General features: G+C 40.9%; 1 protein-coding gene across 5 annotated transcripts in view; it reads left to right on the top strand.

The window, feature by feature from the left end:
• DPP6 (dipeptidyl peptidase like 6) overlaps positions 1 to 16,658 on the top strand; it is a 1,240,611-nt gene that overhangs the window by 1,100,262 nt on the left and 123,691 nt on the right. For all 5 annotated transcript variants that reach the window (XM_083189040.1, XM_083189042.1, XM_083189039.1 and 2 more), the window contains one exon: positions 7,978 to 8,059. In XM_083189040.1, the coding sequence (XP_083045166.1) occupies positions 7,978 to 8,059 (82 nt within the window). The remainder of the gene's footprint in view (positions 1 to 7,977; positions 8,060 to 16,658) is intronic.

Below are 16,658 nucleotides of genomic sequence, written 5' to 3'. Positions count from 1 at the left end.
CTAAACGTTAGTCTAAACTGACTTTTATTCTGGCCACAGATCGTGTGTTATAGTCAGGGCTATTTTTCAGCAGGCTCCAGCAGGAACTGAGGCCCTTATTCTAGTTCACTCTTTCTGACAAAATATTTCTTAGATGGACAAAACCATGTGCACTGCAGGTGAGGCAGGTGTAAAACCCCACCCAAATCTAATTATCCCTGCACAAGTAACACCTGCCTCACCTGCAGTGCACATGGTTTTGTCCATCTAAGAAATATTGTCAGAAAGAGTGAACTAGAATAAGGGCCTCAGTTCCTGCTGGAGCCTGCTGAAAAATAGCCCTGGTTATAGTGTTCCTTTTCTTAAGCCTGTGCTTGGTTCAGCCCAACGTGTTCCCGGTCCCTGCTAGTGTCCTTGCCAACGTTACAGCCTGTCTACTGCAGAACCGTCCTGCCTGTGTCTGCTCTTTACCATCATTCAGATAAGTCAGAGGGCAACCCTCTGCAGGCTTTTCTATCTTTATTATTGCCATCTTCTGCATTGTTGCGGTTATTTCTATTTCCACCTGTGCATTGTTGCATTTCTAGTCTAGGGTTAAATATCATCTCCCAGGTATCATCTGTGCATTGTTGCACCCGTGGGTTCTACCCCCACATATAGGAAGACTGAGTGTGTCCGCATATCCCCTATCTTGCAGTATGTCAAACTCATGCGAGCAGCTTTGTCCCTTCTTGACCTGGCAGCACCGACTGGGGCTGGACCTAATTTGGCCCCACAAACGTGGCTGTTATAGGCGAAGACTTAGCCCGCACGAAGCAAGCAGGACCTTTAAACTACTGCAACCGGATCTGCACACTCAGTCCTTCCTAACAGCATCATTCCCCTGCTGCCACCCCTTGCCTGCCCCTATTCCGCCCCTTCCGTTCGCTCCCGGGGTTTGGGCATGCAAAATCCCCCACTATCGAACATGAAGCTGAATTCGGACCAAAACGGATGGGACTGAAGCACCAAAGTAATGCTAGTACAATGGAAAATAAACTATATAAGCATGTTACTTATCACTTTGTCCTGGCTATATTCTATATTACAATGCTTTGTCTAGCACATTCTATTCCAAAGAAAACCAGAAAAAAAAAACTATCCTCTTGATTATGATGAAAAAGTAATGCCGGCTCTCATTGAGCAGATGGTGATTGTGTGTCCAAAGCTCTACTTACAATGACTAACATATTTCTTTGAATTGTGTTTGTCTGCTTGATGGGCTGAACAGGAATGCACAGCTTTAGATTCTAGTTAACCCTCTGACATCTCCTACATTTCCGGCAATTGTTCTGCTGCGCTGAAGTGCTCCAGATTTAACATTCCTGCTTGATGGGAAATTTGATGAGCAGCTGTGTCTTATTTCATGATGAAATGTGGCATGGAGTTGACTCCTAATATAAGTGAAGATTTATCTAACTGTGAGAAAACTCTGGAGTTAGGAAGAAGTTGTAAATCTCACTGATTCCAAGCTGCTGTTTGCTACCTGATAACCATGGCGGTGGATATCACCCCCGGAGGATTCAGCAGTGACTGAGGAAACATCAAGCTTCTATTTCAGAGATACAGTAATTGTCTGGTCCCATACTTAGTACTGACCCTCCATGTGTCAGTGTCGATTGTGCTTTATATAAACTAATAGTCACGAAATGTATTTTATTACATGACTAAGCCAGTTACGTTCAGCTGGAGAGTAGGGGGTAAATCTGCTAATGTTTTTAAAAATGTAAAATGGAAAGAGGTGATGTTGCCCATAGCAACCAATTTGATTCTGTCTATCATTTCTTCATCGCATCCTAGAAAATGTTAAGGCCCATACACACTAGGTGATTATGCCCACGGTGTATGGACAGCGATGATCGCTTTATCATCTTTTTTTTTTTTTATAGAAACAGGTCATCCTTATATCTCTGAAAGGGTGAGTTGTTACAATAAGGATTTGGCCAAGTGTTCTGGCCATATATATGGCTTCTCCCTATCTATGAAAGAGTCCTTAACGGCGATAGGATTTTCATTGATTAATTACATTGGAGTTGGGACTTTCCTCTATCTATGCAAAGCGTGTCCTTTCTATACAAAGCATAGGGAAGCCTACTGTAGTAAACAAATTTCTCTGCAGTGCTATTGCAATCCTTGTTATCCTATTACCTCCTGACAGGCAGTTGTGGATTTAAGTGTCAGGCTGCCTGGAGACAGATCATTATTGCCTACTGTCCTTTTCCATAAAGAGATAGAGAGGGAGCCACCTGAGACTTCCACAGCACTTTCATCTTTCTTCACGTGGGGGGGGGGCAGCTTTTAAGGTCTTTTGCATGGCAACTGTCCATCCAGGACTTCATCATTGCATCTCCTAAGTTCATCAGGCGGGCAGCGTTCTTTGAGCTCTTTTGCCTGGCCGCTGCCCATTTAGGACTGTCATGGCATCCACAAAGCTCTTTATCTGGTGGACAGCATGCTTTAAGCTCTTTTGCATGGCCGCTGCCTGTCCAGGACATCCATGGCATTCTCTAAGCTCTTCACCTAGTGATCACCGTGCTTTAAACTCTTTTGTATGGCCACTGCCCATCCAGGACTTGCATCCAGGACTTGCATGGCATCTTTCAGACTGTCTTTCCATCACCGCACTGACTAATAGCCGATGCAAGCAGGCAGGACGATGAAGCAGGTAGTTATATACACCAAACATATGCAAACTTCCAATAGAGGTTTGACTGGTGGCACAGAAGACCCTATTGATGATTGACTGTCACTGGAAAAAGTTATCTTAGATCTGTGCTACTTCACATTTTCGGGTGCACAGTCCTGCATAAAAAGTTCTGTATCTCCATGGATCCTTGGTTAATAAAAGGAGTTGGACTGTCATCTGTAATTTTTTTGTAAATTTTAGTAAATTGAAAAGTCCAGAAACTTTTGTGAAAGATCTCTATGGTAAGGTTATAACTCCATATAAATACCTGTTTTATAGAGTCATAACTTCCATCAAGATCCTAGGGAGTGACAGTTCCAAGACTTTGCCTTTCAACTCCTGGTATTAATGACCTTTCCCATTCATCCCTGAGCAGCTGGTATGGTGTGTAAGCCTTATGAAATACCTATAAAAAGTCTACAAGTAACAAAATAATAAGGTCATGTCCTAAACTGGGTTTAAAAAGTATTACATCTCTGGGCTAACAGTACTGTGGTGTATCCCTGTGCCTTTGGAGTTTTACCAAGTTAAGCTGGTACTCTGTCTCTCTGCCTTTGCATGGCGCTCGGCAGATTTTCTCTCTTTCTCTCTCGCTCTCTCTCTCCCTCCATATGCCAGCATTTGAAAACCTCTCTCTCAACACAGTGTTATTGTAAATCAAACTGCATACTCATATTAAGGCTGCACATACTCATCTACTGAAGAATCATTTTCAGAAAAAGTCCTGTGACACCTGCTACAAACAATTCTTGAACATCATCCACTGTTTGATCCTCTAGTGCTGTAGTGGTCCCTAGATGGTTTCCATGCTACTTTGTTGCTCTACATCCTCTTCCGCTAATGCACGGATCAGCGCATCTTTTGTTATATTAGTCATCAAGTCCTCTGTGCTCGCAGACGCTAATCAAACCATCTGCATATTGCCTCTTATGAGAGAAGCTTACATCGCCTAATTCACATTGTCAAATAAAAGATAGAAGAGAAAAAATTAAATGTTGTGATAAATGTGTTAATAGAACACGGTAAGCAGTGAGATTAAAAACTGCTGTATTCTTCACAACGATGCTACCAGTCCTAAAGTATAAGGGTTAATAACGTACACTACACAGTTAATGCTCTGAGAAAACACAAACCTGATGCCACTAACCAATACTGTTGCTGTAAATGTTATACAGGGTTTCAGGGCACAACCCAGTTTGCTGCCGTTACTTAATGTAGGTACTGATGATGTAGATGAGTCACACCTCAATCCAGTTTTTTCAAATCAAAATACAAAGTGATCTTTATTAGATTAGGTCAATTAGGGGGGTATTCTATGTGGGATTCCGACTGTCGGAACGTCCCGACAGTCAGAATCCCAATCCGTTTTTGGCCTGCTCACCTGCAACTCGACAGGCGGAATTCAATGTTCCACAACACATTTATTGGCAAGCTGCTCAATCAGATTGTGATGTTACTCATGTGCTAAAAGGGAGGGGTTTATTCTGGATAGGAAAAAAACATTTTGTATCCCAATTGCACACTGAGTGAGAAATATCTACATAATAATCAGATAATACAGAGATCTTGGTTGCATATATCTGCAAATATAGGGCTATGCTCCCAGTCCATACGTCAAAGCGTCTCTGTGTTACTGGGGGTCCCTAATACTGGGTATGGGTCTGGGGTGTGGGCCCCCATCATGCCGGCACATGCCGACCACTCCAGGGCAGCACACAAATGAAAATTAGTAGGGGTTAATAAGAAGCAATGTTACACCTGTCGAGTATCGAAAAGTGGGTGTGTAGGTGGAAATGGCTGTGGATTGTCGAGATTGTCGAGAAATGGCTGTGAATCTGACAATCCGTGGCCATTTCTGACCATACAGATTCAACTTGTTTTGAGTCGGATGTGTTTGGTCTAAATCAGTCCTCAATGCTGTTGAAAAATACAGCATTTATGGATACCTCCCAACAGTCCCATTTTTCGCGTTACTGACCCGTTTTTTTGGACTGTCCCGTGTCCCTCCCGGGGCTGGTAGTGTCTCGCAGCAAGGGGGGGGCAGTTGGGAGTCCCGCTTATGTCCTTCAAGAAGTCGGGAGGTATTTTATGGGCGTTCCCATGGGCGACACCCTGCCCCGAAACCTGTGAACGGCTCGACTACTATGCAAGTCACCAAAGTCATTCACAGAGGGGACCTGCACATGCGTATATAAGACCATGCGCATGGACAGCCCCAAATCATCAGAACGAGGCAGAATTTGCCTGCTGATCCCCACAGCCGGTCCTGACTCCCATCATGGTCGTGGGACTGGCACATGCGCAATACCTTCTTTGGTACTGCACATGCGCTGGCCCCCAGCCTCTAAAGGCTGCTTCGACAGCAGTCCATAGTAGCATATTCATGGTCCCGGTCCTCGTTACTGCACATGCACAGAATATGTTTTTATGGGCTGCCCCGCAGCAGCTAAAGTGCAGTTCTGAGTCCTGGTTCCTGCCTAGTTAAAAATGTTCAATACAGCCCATAATATAGACCATCTATAGTGTTAAATATTAATATTGTATCCATACATTATCCAGAATATAAAAAGGCCAATGCTTACAGATATGTCCAGTGTCATTATTAGGTTATTCCACGGCTCCACCAGAATCTCTGCACTTGATCCAATGTTCAACATAGTGGGAAATGGGTTCATTTGGAAAATGGGAATTTCATTTTTGCCCCTCTCCCCCTTTCTAGTTCAGGGTTAACAGTTTTATTTATTTAATACAGCACTGTGCACCCCTCCACTGGCTGTTTTACGTAATAGATTTCTTGGTAACTTTGGCTGCTTTTGCATTATATGGAGGAAGTCCAGGGAGATTCTCCAGTGGTGGATCCAGGGCTGAGTTCTCAGGAAGCTCCACCTCTTCACTCACTGATCATCTCTGAGAGCTAGGACCCATGAACAAGCTAAGGCACTAAGGTGGGGGATGCCTGCCAAAAGCGCTAGTCTAAAGAATGGGGGTTGCTCTAGAACCCCTATGTGAAATCCGCTTGATATCTAATTCTGAAGTCTTTACACTTAATGACACCCATGTGGTTACGGCTGTTGACATCTATATTAGAAAATCCCCGATTAAAGGCCACCACTGCTTAGTAGCAACAATTTGCCCAGATATAATGATCAATGTGTGTTAAGAGCAGCATTTGCGACTAGTGATAATATCATTCTACAAGACTTTAATGCTTATCTAGGAAGATTCATGCTTCACTCGTCAGTGTAATTGAATCTTGTGCTTGTGAAAGATGAAACAGTGACTGGAACTGACAACACTCATCTGTTTTCTTGTCTGAATTATTAGTTTTAATCATATTTTTCCTACCTTTGCTTGACATAACATTGTAATAAAACATTTGTTTTAATTATACAACTTAACATTTCAAATTTGCATGAGCCTATTTACTAGCAGGGATGTGTAATTTTCTTCCATCGAGAGACATAGAACTAAACTGAGGTTACTGATGGGGAAGAATTACTCCCGAAGATGTAAATGGATATCAAAGTGGATATTGAATTTACCTTCCATTCTTATTTGAAGTTTACATTTAAAGTAAAGTAGTTTACATATTGTGATTGTGATTAATGGCTGAAACATAAAAAATTATGTTGTTGGTTTTTTTTTTTTTTTTTAAGTTGCAAATTATAGTTTATCACTATCCGCCTATATTCATTACAGAGGCAGACATGTTTTGTAATAGATGCAAGTACTGTGCCCCTTTATATCCAGCTTTGGTCAGTAGACACAAATGCACAAGCAGGACAATCTTTACAAAGTCGCCTCTGCCTCTGGTGGTTTCTACTGCTGGATTTAAAGGGGCAATTACTGCATATTCACTACAAAACCATGTGTGTTTTGTAGTGAATAGTTTAGATTTAAAATTCACTAAATGCTCTGTGGCTTTGATTATATATCCACATAATGGGGGAAATTTACTAAAGGAAATTTGTAAAAAATAGGTGTATTTGTATCCAGAAATACACTTATTTTTGACATTTACCATCCCCAAAATACGGCAATTCGTATTGATAGCACATCAATACAACTACGAATTGCCGTATTTTCGGGATAGTAAATGTGAAAAATAAGTGTATTTGTGGACACAAATACACTTATTTTTTACAAATTTCCTTTAGTAAATTTCCCCCAATGTGTCTAGCTTATTGTTTCATTTCTGAGTGACTGTCACTGTTCACATAAAAACAAGGCTAAGGGGGGTGTCCATTTAGAAGCGCTACTTATTTGGGTAAAAAAATATATATCAGGCTAATCAATCACAGACCCCCTTTTTTTTAGGGGAGGGGGGGGGTTTGAAAAAGGATCCATTTTTACATGATAACCCATGGGATCCTATATAAGTTCCCAGCCCTATGTGTTATCATGGATAAATGGGTTTCTAAGAACTGGTTATCAGTAATCAGCAGCTATCAGGGCTGAATGGATAGTACTGGGAGACCAATTAGCTGTGATAATTTACCCAGGGCCAGAGGAAGGCTTCCCGGCACCTTAGGCACAACTTCAACCTACTGCCGTCTCCTCCAACCCCACACTGCCACCATTATCACAAATACCCACTTCCCAGCACCTCTAATGAATGTGTGAAGTGGAGTTTCACCTGCTTTAAGTACAACAAGGATGTCTTTCTCATAGACATCCTTAATTTATTCATAGACAGACTCAATGGCACCCCTCCCAGATCCTGGCGCCATAGGCGGCTGCCTATTGGTAGAGCCGGCCCTGAATTTACCGCAGCTAATCAAATATTTAACTCAAAAGTACAGAAGCGATAAAGCAAAACCTTCCCTAAAATGCGCAGGACAGCATGTGTAAGTCAACATGGAATCAGTATTTAAGTACTAGCGCCTATTCCCACAGTATAATACCTGTAACATAATACAACTGATATGCTTTGAATTTAGGATCAAAGGGTACAGATAATATATTTCTGTTGAAGGGTCCGTAAGCACTAGCTAAGATAAAACAGTTGAGAAAAACAATTGAACACAGAAAAGCTATAAAGAGTAACATTTACCATTCTTATCTAGTTACAGAAATATGCTGCCTGAATTGATGTTATTACTATGTAAATGCTTCTGGGACATTTATTTCTAATATACTGTATGTTTTATGTTGTACAGAATACATAATGACTGATTCCTACTGCAATAGTACAGTGATATAATATATGTATTATTGTAAAGATTTAGATAAGAAAAAAAACCTTGCTTTAATGAATATTTTTTTTCTTACAGTAAACGGACTGATTTAAACCCCCCTGAGGTAGAGAAGGCATACCTCCAGTATGCAGGATGGGGTCCTAAGGGCCAACAACTGGTAAGTTATTAATAATACCATGCACACCATTATACAGTATATAATATGTCAGGCCTTGCAGCTATGTAGTTATCGAGGATGAATAACTCAGATCATCAAGGTGAACCTTATATAAATGTGTTAAAAGAAAGAGAAAGACAAAAAAGAAAATCACAAAAGAAGCAGCTGCAGTATAACTATGGGTGACACCATGGGTGAAATGTAATAGGATGAGAGATTCAGAAAGTGAGAGATTTTGTAAGAAATCTCCAGGTTTTTTTTTAAAGCAGCAATCATTTACACTGCAAAATCAAACTGGTTTTGCAGTGTTAATGATTGCCGTTTTTAAAAAAAAATGGAGATTTCTTACCAAATCCCTCACTTTCTGAATCTCTCATCCTCTAACATTTCACCCCATGCCTCATTATAGAGAATCCCATACATCTTATACCCATCCGGTGAATCTGCATCACTATTTTAATATCAATAAATGTGTAAGTATTGAACCTCATTATATTTTTAAATGATTTGGCATTCCATTTGTGCTTAGTAAATCAAATCAGTGTAACGTTTGTGGTTGGTGATTTGCATTTGTATTGGCATTTAGGATGTCTATGGAAATCATTGCTACCTGTAGCAGTATTTTCATAAATGCAACAATGCAGCAAAAACACCATTGTAACGGTGGGTAGGGGGTCGCTGAAGTGGGTCTGGATTAGCGCACAGACACTTTGTAGGTAGACACTCAATAAGTCAACACCAGAAGGTACATGCTCTAGGTCGACTTTAACAAAATGCTGACATGCCCTAGGTCGACAGTGAAAAAGGTCAACAGGTCGAGGGTGACAAAAGGTCAACATGAAAAATATCAACACATTAAAAGGTCTAACTTTTTCATGTTTTTTTGTGTCAATGTTGACACCTGAGCACATGGACCCCCACTATCTCCATATTGAGAAACTGCGGCATCTTGTGATTGGAGCACAGGGGATACATTCTGTATTTCTTGTTACCTTTTTGCTATGATTACATGGGTGGGGAAATGCAGCCATACAGAAGGCCAGTTTTGGGGCTTTGCAATTGGATAAATTCCCATGTTTACTAAGCATTGGATGCCGGCTTCGGTGTGGAGGGCAACGCCAATAAAATCTGGTGGTTTCCTATAGAAGCCTATGGGCTTCATTTTGCATCCATGCTTTAGAGGGATTGTATCCCTCCCAGTACCCCCTGCAGCTGCCACCTCCCTCTGCACATGTTAGTAAATATGTGTCTAGTATCAATGCAGTAAGTGGTGCGATGTACCACAATGACTTGGTACAGCCAGCCCGTATCTTCTGCATTTTAGCAGGTACTGTGGTAGAGACCATCCTAATGCTTACATTATTTCATAGGTCAGCGGTTCTCAAACTGTGGGTCCCAACCTTCTCAGCATGGGGTCGCGACTCCATGTTGCCGACCATCAGGCTGATGACTTTTCTAATCTCAGTCGGTGATTCAAGTCGAGTCTGAAAAACCTGATGAGTTGTCTGTTTATACTCCTCCCATTATTTTGCGGCTCCCCAATGCTGCCATGCAAGTGCTAACAACAAAATAAGAAAGTTCCCTCCACTGGCGATTCAGATGAAATAATATATCCCTCCTCTAAAAGGCACGGTCTCTTCTCCAAATATATAGGGATAAGACAGCACACACATGTGTTAAATACCATACGCCCCTCTTAATGTGGTTACGATCCTCTTCTCCACCTCAATATACAGACAGTTTTTCCATAGACTGCGGGATTCCCTGTACCTCCTCTCAAGATGATCACATTCGAAAGGTAGTGTCGTATTAGGACACGGGTCCCCAAAAAAAGACATAAATTGCATATAGTGTAGATCAATTTATTACAATAAAGCAAACAATTACAATACAGGATAGGCAAAATGGCGAATGGCCTGTTACCCTAGGTGGTTGAGGAACATGGAACAGATCCAGTCCTCAAACTCGCAAAAAACAAACTGTGATTCCAAATCTCACTGCTGGCCAGATGGAGCAACAGGTATCAGGTCCAAAAACGTCCCAGAGAGCACAATCCAAAGAGAGTTCAGGCTTCAAGTGCTTTCGACCTCCACTGAGGTCTTTTTCAAGAACGATATGTATGGGTATTACCCTAATAGGTGTATATACATATCAGCACCAATCACATTCTTTCTTACACATAATAGACAAAGCAGCAGACCAATAAAAACATCAAGAGGGTGGAGTTGCCCAATAGTCCATCAATCAATGGCACTCCTATATTGCACAGCAACATCCAGCGCCGGCACCTAGACACGCGGTCCGGCGTCTGACGTCACTTCCGGTCTGGCAGCTCCCGGGTTACGGCGGCAACTCTGTAGTATGTACAGATAGTTCCGGATCAGACCTACATTGTTATAGGGCATGTGACTGCCCCGCTTCCTCTATTATAGTGGTGGATAATCCTGAACCATTCCATAATATTACAGGAGGTATAGATGTCCCGCTTTCTGTATTGCGGTTTCAATGGAACATCGGGCATAACATTATCCCTTATATGTACTGTACAACATAGATCTGAAAAAATCTAAAAATATCCCAAAAAGGGATAACAATAATTAATTAAAAGACATAAAGATAATAAAAACCATCAAATAGAATCATAATGTTAATAACAGATAAAATGGGAAGCAGTAGAACAAGAGTATAAAATACCATAAAAACGTACTCATAAAAGCCATTTGACTTCAAAGTCAGCAATTAGACCCCCAGGTTTTAGAGTATTGAAATTATAAATTCATTTCATCCCCTCTTGGACCAACATGGCCGACAGGTTCCTATTTCTGGTGTTGATAGAAACCTGTTTCATGCAAAAAAAATGTAATAATGGCCCCAATGGGAAGAGTTAAGTATACTCTTAAAGTGCTGAGATAGAGAGTGTGACTCTAAACCTTTTTTGATATTGTTCAAATGCTCCCCATACGGACTTTGAACGGTTTAGAGGTACGACCAATTTAAAATAAATGGCATGAACATTCTATGGCATAGACTACGTTCTTGCTATTACAAGTCATGAATTGGTCAAAAGTGTGGCATATCCCGTTAATCTCAAATTTATCATATTTGGTTACTTCATTTTTTTTTATTGTTTTGCAGCCAACACAACTCCCACATCTAGGAAAACCCTTGGTTGCAATTGTTCCCTTGGGTTTTATGGAGATCAAGGCACTCCTAACTATTTTAGTCTTGATGGTGGGGGCCTTTCTACATACAAATTTGGGGTGATCAGGGAAATGAGCCTCTAAAATGGGGTCTTTCTTCAGAATGCCCCAGTTCTTTTTAAAAGATTTTTTTATCAACTTATGTTGAGCACTAAAACCTGTAATAAAAGCCCACTTAAAATCATTATTTGTGGAAGCCTCTTTCACAGTGTCTCGCAAGCGGTCTGTTCTATTAATTTTATTTGTGGCCTCAATCTTATCGTCTATAAAATCTGGGTCATAGCCACTTTTAATAAACATCTGAACCATATTGGTAACCTGTTCCTTGTATACAGCATCATCAGTACAATTACGTCTCACCCTTTTGAAATGTGCTGTCTGCTGACTACACATGTGAGGACCTTCTGCAGGAAAGTACTGGGGTCCTGTAATTATTTGTATTGTCCGATGGGGTCCCAATGCAAAATAGTTTGAGGACCCCTGTGATAGATAATTGTATTGATCATTTGGTAAACAAGGGTCTGTCCATTGTGAGCGAGTGTTGAAGGGATGCACGAGGCAAGTGGGCACCCACATGAGTGTTATAAAGTAAAAGGACAATGGGGCAGATGTATTAAGCCTTAACAAGAGATAAACGCAAGTGTGATAAGGAGAGATAAACGTCCAGCCAATCAGCGCCTTACTGACTTTTTTCAAACACAAGCTGTAACATGGCAGTTGGCAGGTGATTGGCTGGACGTTTATCTCTCCTTTTCACACTTGAATTTATCTCTTGTTAAGGCTTAATACAACTGCCCCAATGTTTGTTATACAATGACCCATATGTGGCTGCGGTAGTCATGCTTTTGTTACACATATAAACCTTCTGAGAAATACCCTGCTTTGTCTTGTGTATCTGGCGTCAATGGTGCCAACCAAATCTTCTAAACGACCTTCCTCCCTTCCTTCCTCCTCTGTTTCTCTGTGTATTTCTTTTGATGGAAACCCTCTAGTCATGCCAGACAGGCACCTGCAGGCGACTATCATGCCGTCAATCATTTCTACCTAAATTGAGAAATACATCTACATGACATATAAAGGCCTATAAATAAAAAAACCTGCAGCACTTAAAGTAATCAATCCATTTATGTGGTGTATCTCACGGCTATTGATCAAGGTAGAGAAAGAGACTGTTAGCAAAGTGCTTTTATGTAGATGTTAATGTCTTTCAAATGAATAACAATAAGATGAGAAGATGGTAGATAAACAAAAAGAGGCCTGCGTTCTTTATCCCGTTCATAAAAGTTCAGTAAAAGTGCAAGGTTAGGCCGCCACAGTGCATTATAATAAATAAGTGTGTGTGTGTGTGTGTATATATATATATATATATATATATATATATATATATATATATATATAAAGAGAGAGGTAGAGAGGATAGAGTAGAGAGAGATAGGGGAGAGGGAGGGAGGAGAGAGGGAGAGAGGATAGAGGAGTGAGAGAGAGAGGGAGGGAGAGGGATAGAGAAGAGAGAGAGGGAGGGAGAGGGCTAGAGATAGAGGAGAGAGAGAGGGAGGGAGAGGGAGAGAGGAGAGAGAGAGAGAATCAATATGACCCAGCACTGTGTAAGTCTGGTAAATAACTTGGTCCGGTGCCCTCACATCCAACAGGAAGTTACAGTATAGCACAAGCAGGTGTGGCACTCAAGACAACTTTGAAAATGAAGCAAGATGACACAGCTTAATTAACTTTTCATTTCTAGTTTAGAAAATGAAACGTTGAATAAGCTGTGTCATCTTGATTAATTTTCAAAGTTGTCTTGAGTGCCACACCTGCTTGTGCTATACTGTGTGTGTGTGTGTGTGTGTGTGTGTATATATATATATATATATATATATATATATTTTTTTTTTTTTTTTTTTTTTTTCAGAAGAATCAACACCCCTGGGACTTTGCAAATAAAGGCAGACTGTAGCGGCTTGTATTTGGCAATGTTTCAATGCCAAGAGTTAAATTTGCGGCACTTTCGTCATGTCTTAAACAAAAATGCTTACCTTAAATAAGTGTACAGCACTATATGAAAACATCAGTATCCAGAAGTGGGATCGGCACATGAAAATGACGTCAATAGTCTGTGCGTCGTGATCACATAATGGTAACCTAGTAACCAAATAGCATACAATAAGGACACAAAATGTAAAAATCAGGACTGATGGCATTAGAGCAGGGGTAGCCAACTCCAGTTCTCGAGAGCTACCAACAGTGCACGTTTTCCTGCTCACCTCACAGGTACACAGGTGCACTCATTACTGACTGACACATTTTAAAAGATCCACAGGTGGAGCTAATTACTTCATTTGTGATTCTGTGAGGAGACATGGAAAATGTTAACTGTTGGTAGCTCTCGAGAACTGGAGTTGGCTACCCCTGCACTAGAGGATGGCTATATACACTGTATCAAAATTACTAAACATTCAATCTAAATCATATACGCACACAGGATATAGGATGCTATATCCTGTGTGTAGATAGATAGATAGATAGATAGATTTATTTTATTTGATTAAATATGCTAAAGGAGATCTTCAAGAATATTATTCTAAGAATACTGGCAGTAACCCCCCTCCCATCAACTAATGGTACGCAAAGCTGTACAGAATTGTAGCAAAGCCTTTATGCCTGGATAAGAAGTTATTACTGGCACCATCCGAATGAAGGGAAGGCATTTCATTTACAACACTTTTTATTATACTGGCGTTCTCCATCTTAATATATATAAGATAAATAATTAGTCTTATCTGTGCAGGTCAGTTGCTCGTTCACTCTCACTTTCAATTGAATAAAACCTTACAGAAACACTGACCTTCTCTGCAGCAGTGAATGTTAAATAGACTTCTGTATGTCTGGAACCAACGTTAATCCCTTGGTATACTGCATCGGGCGAAAGAAAGAAATGATTGTCACCGTTTTCGTTAAATATTATTTTCTTCATAAGAAATCTGAATGCACCTGTTAAACCAAATCCATCAATATAATAATATCCAATTCACAACCCTCCCCGTTGCTTTTGTAAGACCTCTCAGAGGTCCTAGATTTCGCTGACAAAACATGCTGTCATTCCAGAAATCTGCAGCAGGCTGCTGAGTGATTATGTGATTTTTATCTTGTGACAACATAAAAAAGCCACTGGGCATATGTAACAAGCATTGCAAAACACATTTCATTTCCAAATTGCCCAAGGGACATTTTTGATTAGTTTCAATATGCTATATAGTGTATGTCTAAAATATAATCAGGATCATTTTAAAATAAAATGCAAAGTGATATTTCCGAGCGAAAGATATTTCTGTACTTCTTTAGCGGTTACTCGTTGGGATACCGCTATGGTATAGCACAGGTTAGCTATTTGGACAGTGGTATGAGAACTTTTCTAAGCCAGGTTTGTGTGATATTCCTTTCTAGCTACAAATGACAGAAGTTCATAAATTATTGTTTAATATTCATTTTTTTTTTTTTTTATAATTTCTTATTGCACTTTAATGAAAGTCACATTTAAGGCCATAATAGTGTTCTGCGTAAGTCTAAGGACCAGATGCACTAAGCTTCAAAAGTGATAAAATGGAGAGTGATAAACAGCCAGCCAATCAGCTCCTACCTGCCATGTCACAGACTGATTTTGAAAATTGTCAGGTAGGAGCTGATTGGCTGGTTGTTTATCACTCTCCAGTTCATCACTTTTGAAGCTTAGTGCATCTGGCCCTAAAACCAGATCTTTTCCTATGTTCATAAGTAATGCTATTTATTTATATTGTCCAAACTTGCTCTTATAGCAGGTACTAATTAAGGGGCAGATGTATCAACCAGCGTTAAGTGCAAAAATGCACTTAACGCCGGTTAACTGGGGGGGGATTACGTTTATCCTAATGTATTACTAGCGCACCTAACGTGCGCTAGTGACAGCCCGCCGAGTTACGCTCTGCGGGGCTGTCCCTGCAATCCCCCCCAGGGATTAATGGCTGGGGCGATGTATTAACAGCCTTCAAGGCGTTAATTCGCCCCAGCCGCTTCGCCAGCTTCAGGGCTTGCGTTGTCCTATCCCCCACTATGGGGACAACGCTAGCCCTGCGTCTGGCTTGGGCTGCGCTGGAGATCTCGCGGTTTTAGCGAGATCTCGCGCATGCCCAGAAAGCCGGCCAGGGTGGGGGGGGGGCGAGTGCGCATGTGCGGAGCGGCGAGGGAGACGATAAGGAGAGCCGTTCACGCTGGGGATAACGGCTCTCCTTATCGGCTTTGGGGGGGTTAATACATCTGCCTATAACGTTTGCCCGCTTCTCCACATTATGCTGGCGAAGCGGGAATCATTATTCGCCAAACGTTATAGGCAGATTAATACATCTGCCCCTAAGTCACCTGTGCTCAAATACAATATGACTTTCCTTAAAAGCTGGACTGTTTGGTGTGCCTTGATGGCCGAGGATAGGAAACACTGGTCGATTGTGTCAGGGTTATGAAGTACTCAATAATAGCGCTCTTTAAGTAATATCTAAGTGGAGAGCATAATCAACCAATCAACCGGCTGTGAACTTTTTAAAACAAAGCCTGTAGCATGGTAGTTAGGAGCAGACTGGAGAGTAATGTAACTCACTCCAATGGCCTAATGTAATGTCCAAACTCGGACAGTTTTACATTTGGCCAAAAGGCTTAATACAATACGTAGACGTTATAGTCTGCTAGGAGGAGTGAACAAAGAAGCAGGAGAAGAAAATAGGGACAATGGCTAATGTAGGCATTATGCCTAAGCAACGATTACCCATTTACCGATCTGAGCAACCCATTTGCAGATTCCAATTAACAGTGGTTTATCAGGGAATTGGCAAAATCGAGCAAGTTAAAAAATCCCTGACTTTCCAATTCCGATCATTTTTTAGTCGGAAACATTGAATCAAAGACCTCCAACATGTTTGCTTTTGCTGATCTTACAACCAAGGAATTGGAAGAATGAGCAAATGCAACAATACTCTTCAGAAGTGTGGGCCATACGTGGACAGCACATTTCCCCTTCTGACAATCCAATCATATGATTGGTCAACATTGATGATCATCATAGGAGATCTCATATTCACTCTCGGCCTTTCACTGTAAATATCCATTGTCTTACTGTTAAGGTTTCACTTATTTTAGGTTTTGCAATATTCAGTAATGGAGTATACATAGGGGTAGGTAATTGCTTTATGGTTAGGGCTTTGTTTTCTAATAACTTTATTGACAAGCAAAAAATTGTATGGCTTGGCTCCTGCTAAAGACCTTTCAGTGCACATCATAGATTAATGATACTGTAGGAAGCTTGTGCCAAGTACTATGAGCATTTGCCCCCCTCCTATCCATAATAATGTAGAGTAACCACAGTACATCCTAAGTTA

Source organism: Crinia signifera, chromosome 5 (genome assembly GCF_055691185.1).
Source record: "Crinia signifera chromosome 5, ASM5569118v1, whole genome shotgun sequence".
In the NCBI taxonomy this organism is placed as follows: Eukaryota; Metazoa; Chordata; class Amphibia; order Anura; family Myobatrachidae; genus Crinia; species Crinia signifera.
The sequence above is the reverse complement of the archived record's forward strand: the minus strand, read 5'-3'. Positions and strand labels throughout refer to the sequence as shown.